Raw genomic sequence first — 2933 nt, 5'->3', positions numbered from 1 at the left:
AGCATTGCTACCTTGACAATGCAGCCTGTTCATTATCATAATAAAATACAGTCAGTCAAACATATGGAAAAAAAATATGTTGTAAAAAAAATATGTAGTAAAATCTGTGCCGTTAAGTGTTGTCACCGCACCGCCGTGATGTTATGCAAAACATTTTGTTTTACGTGGATATTGGAACGCGAGTGAAGCGTAGGCTACATAATAAATAATAATTTGCCATTCAGATACATCGCGAATACGGAAACATTTGATTTTGTGTGGAATGAGAGACGCAACGTTGCTTTCAGTTTCGTTTTATCCTAAATGTATTCGTTTTGGCTTGTCGTTTATATTGCTATAGCTTCTTATATTTTTAATTCTTGTTCTTTTCTAAATACTGTTAATTGAAAGGATTTGTTGTGGAGTGAGGGGAACTAAAATAGCCTAGCTATGTTTACAGTAAACATTTCGCGTCAGCATTAGGCCTATTTCTGAATGAAACAGTAAAATGCGACTTTACGCGACTTTTGTTTTTTCCCCCTAAAAAACTAATTTTTTTATACTCGTAGCGCATTTTAACCATGCAGCAAACCTTTTTAAATATGTTGATAAATTACTGAAAAAATAACTAATTAAATGACTTTTTAAACCGTTTAACTGATTGTATTAATCGGTCAAAATTCTTACGGTCGGTTAACCGGTTAAACGGTTCAAATGAACGTCCCTAATTTAAACATAAATAAAAATAGTCTTTATTTATCCATTTTTTTCTTGTGGGTGAAGTGTGACCCAGATGCCGTGTTGAGAGTATATTAACGCAGCGTTTGTGTTTGTGTCCATTCAGAGGTGCGTGTATCTGCTAGCATTGGTTTACCGCGTCGGCCGCTCCTGAAGCGCGGCAGCACCGTCACCCTGCTCTGCAACATCTCTGTGCAAACCACCGGAGCTTCACGAGTCCAGGTGCAGTGGCTTCAGGAGCCGGCGAGGAAAGACGCCGCTCTTTCTGAGGACAGCAGAGGCCGCCTCCTCGTGACTCTGAGCTACGACGGCCTGACGCTCATCTACAGCAACGGCAGCAGTTTGAGCGTGGACCGTGTGTCTGCTGGCTGCTTCAGGCTGAGGATCTTCTCAGCCGCTGAAGAGGATCAGGGACACTATCGGTGTCGAGCCGAGGTTTGGGCGAAGGATCCACGCGGCGGATGGTACAACACCGGCGCTAAAGCCGAGTCAGAGACTGTACACCTGTACCTGTACGCACGAGGTGAGCTATGATCAGATGAGAGAAATCTGTTCCTGTACAGGAATAACCCGTCTGACAGTATTTAGTTTTCTAGTGCTGTGGGTTTTTACCGACCCCCTTTCTAAAATATAAAGGCATCTATATATTTGGTATATTATTTTATATTTAAAAAATACTTTGTGAGAAAATATTGTTCTATTATAAAGGCAATATTTACTTTTATTAAGTTGACAGCATATTTCACATTATATATATATATATATATATATATATATTTATATGAAAATAAACAAGCTGAAAACACTAACTGAAAAACCGTTAGTGCTTTTCTATAGTATTAAGCCTCAAATGTCAAATATACATCGGATTGGTTTCTTTCAATTCTAAAAAAGTAAAAATATGAATGGTATTATTATGTTATACTGAAACTAAAATTAAAATAATGGGAAAAACCCTTAAGATAACATGCAGAAAGAAAAAAACGCACGCTTAAAAGTGTACACACACACACATACACAAAAAGAAAATGTATATATTATTTTTTCCTTTTTTTTTTTTTGGTGCACCCAAGTTTGAAAACCCCTTTTCTAGCGGTTTCCTCTTTCCTTTTTAGCATCAAAAATTCTTGTGTTCAGCAACGAAAGTATGCTGGTGTTCATAAACGTTTTTTACAAGTTACCTCTAGCATGCTTGTGTGATCTGGTGTTGAGCTGACAGACGCGTTATTATTGATCTATGTTTTGATTTACTTCCTCCCCAGTCACTGATCTGCTGCTCTTACCTCTCGTGATCGGCGTGTCGTCGGCTCTGTTCGTGGGCGTGCTGATTATCGCCACTGTGACCTGCTGCTTCATGAACAGACTGGCTAGACAGCGCTCACTCATACGGAAGTAGGAAGTATGAAAGAGACTTTAATGGAAAACATTCAGTTACTTGAATGGAGCAAAGAAAAATGGGTTTTAAACAGGTTTAAGGTATTGTGTACTCGCACTTGGGAAGGAAATCAGAACGATACTGAAAATGTTCTGGACCGTCACGTTATATTAATCCACATGTGGATGCTAACAGTTGCATATACACAAATGCACGCAGATACACTTCAAGCTGTGACAATGTGATTTGCACCGTTTCTATCCGCTCCACTTTGACAAAGTTGAATATTTCTCTGTGCATTTGCTCAGAATGAATGAAAGGACATCACGTGGTGGATATAAACCACTCGCTCTGTTTAAACTAGAGACTCTAGCGAGAACTAGCAGAACCACTAATAATAAATCCACAGATGTCCAGCACTGAAGTCACTCACTGTTTTTGCACTGCTATTAAACGTGCTCATAATTCAGTGTGAGATCAACAAAATACTTGTTAGTAGAAAACACTTTTATGGCACTTTACGGCATGCCATATTTTTTCATCTTTTCACTGTTTGTATTCAGAATGAAATGCATTGAAAATCCTGAGCAGTTCCAGTGAAATGGGAGCAAATCCCTCTCTAGTGCACGTTTGTTTCACAGTGACCTGTTCATAAAGTTAGTTCATTCTTATGTTCTGCACTGTAAATGGTGAATTTCACAAAGAAATGTCTGGGTCAGATTTCACCCCAAAATCAGGAAAAAAAAAAAGAAAAAGAGAAATTTAGCATTTGGGTTGTAAATTTGCTGAATTTTCATAAAAAGTATTATGCCAAATATGCAAAATTGTGTATATATATATA

The 2933-nt window shown here is 38.1% G+C and overlaps 1 protein-coding gene across 1 annotated transcript in view; it reads left to right on the top strand.

Moving 5' to 3' along the window:
- The window catches only part of LOC107681295 (immunoglobulin superfamily member 8-like), a 24497-nt gene extending 21617 nt beyond the window's left edge, over positions 1 to 2880 (top strand). Inside the window, exons 5-6 of the mRNA XM_016477565.1 lie at positions 824 to 1240; positions 1980 to 2880. Of these exons, the coding sequence (XP_016333051.1) occupies positions 824 to 1240; positions 1980 to 2113 (551 nt within the window). The 3' untranslated portion in view covers positions 2114 to 2880. The remainder of the gene's footprint in view (positions 1 to 823; positions 1241 to 1979) is intronic.
- Positions 2881 to 2933: the final 53 nt, after the last annotated feature.

The sequence above is a fragment of the Sinocyclocheilus anshuiensis genome, unplaced genomic scaffold, assembly GCF_001515605.1.
Source record: "Sinocyclocheilus anshuiensis isolate Anshui unplaced genomic scaffold, SAMN03320099.WGS_v1.1 scaffold1632, whole genome shotgun sequence".
Lineage (NCBI taxonomy): Eukaryota > Metazoa > Chordata > Actinopteri > Cypriniformes > Cyprinidae > Sinocyclocheilus > Sinocyclocheilus anshuiensis.
Note: the sequence above shows the minus strand (reverse complement) of the source record. Positions and strands in the feature narration are given on the sequence as shown.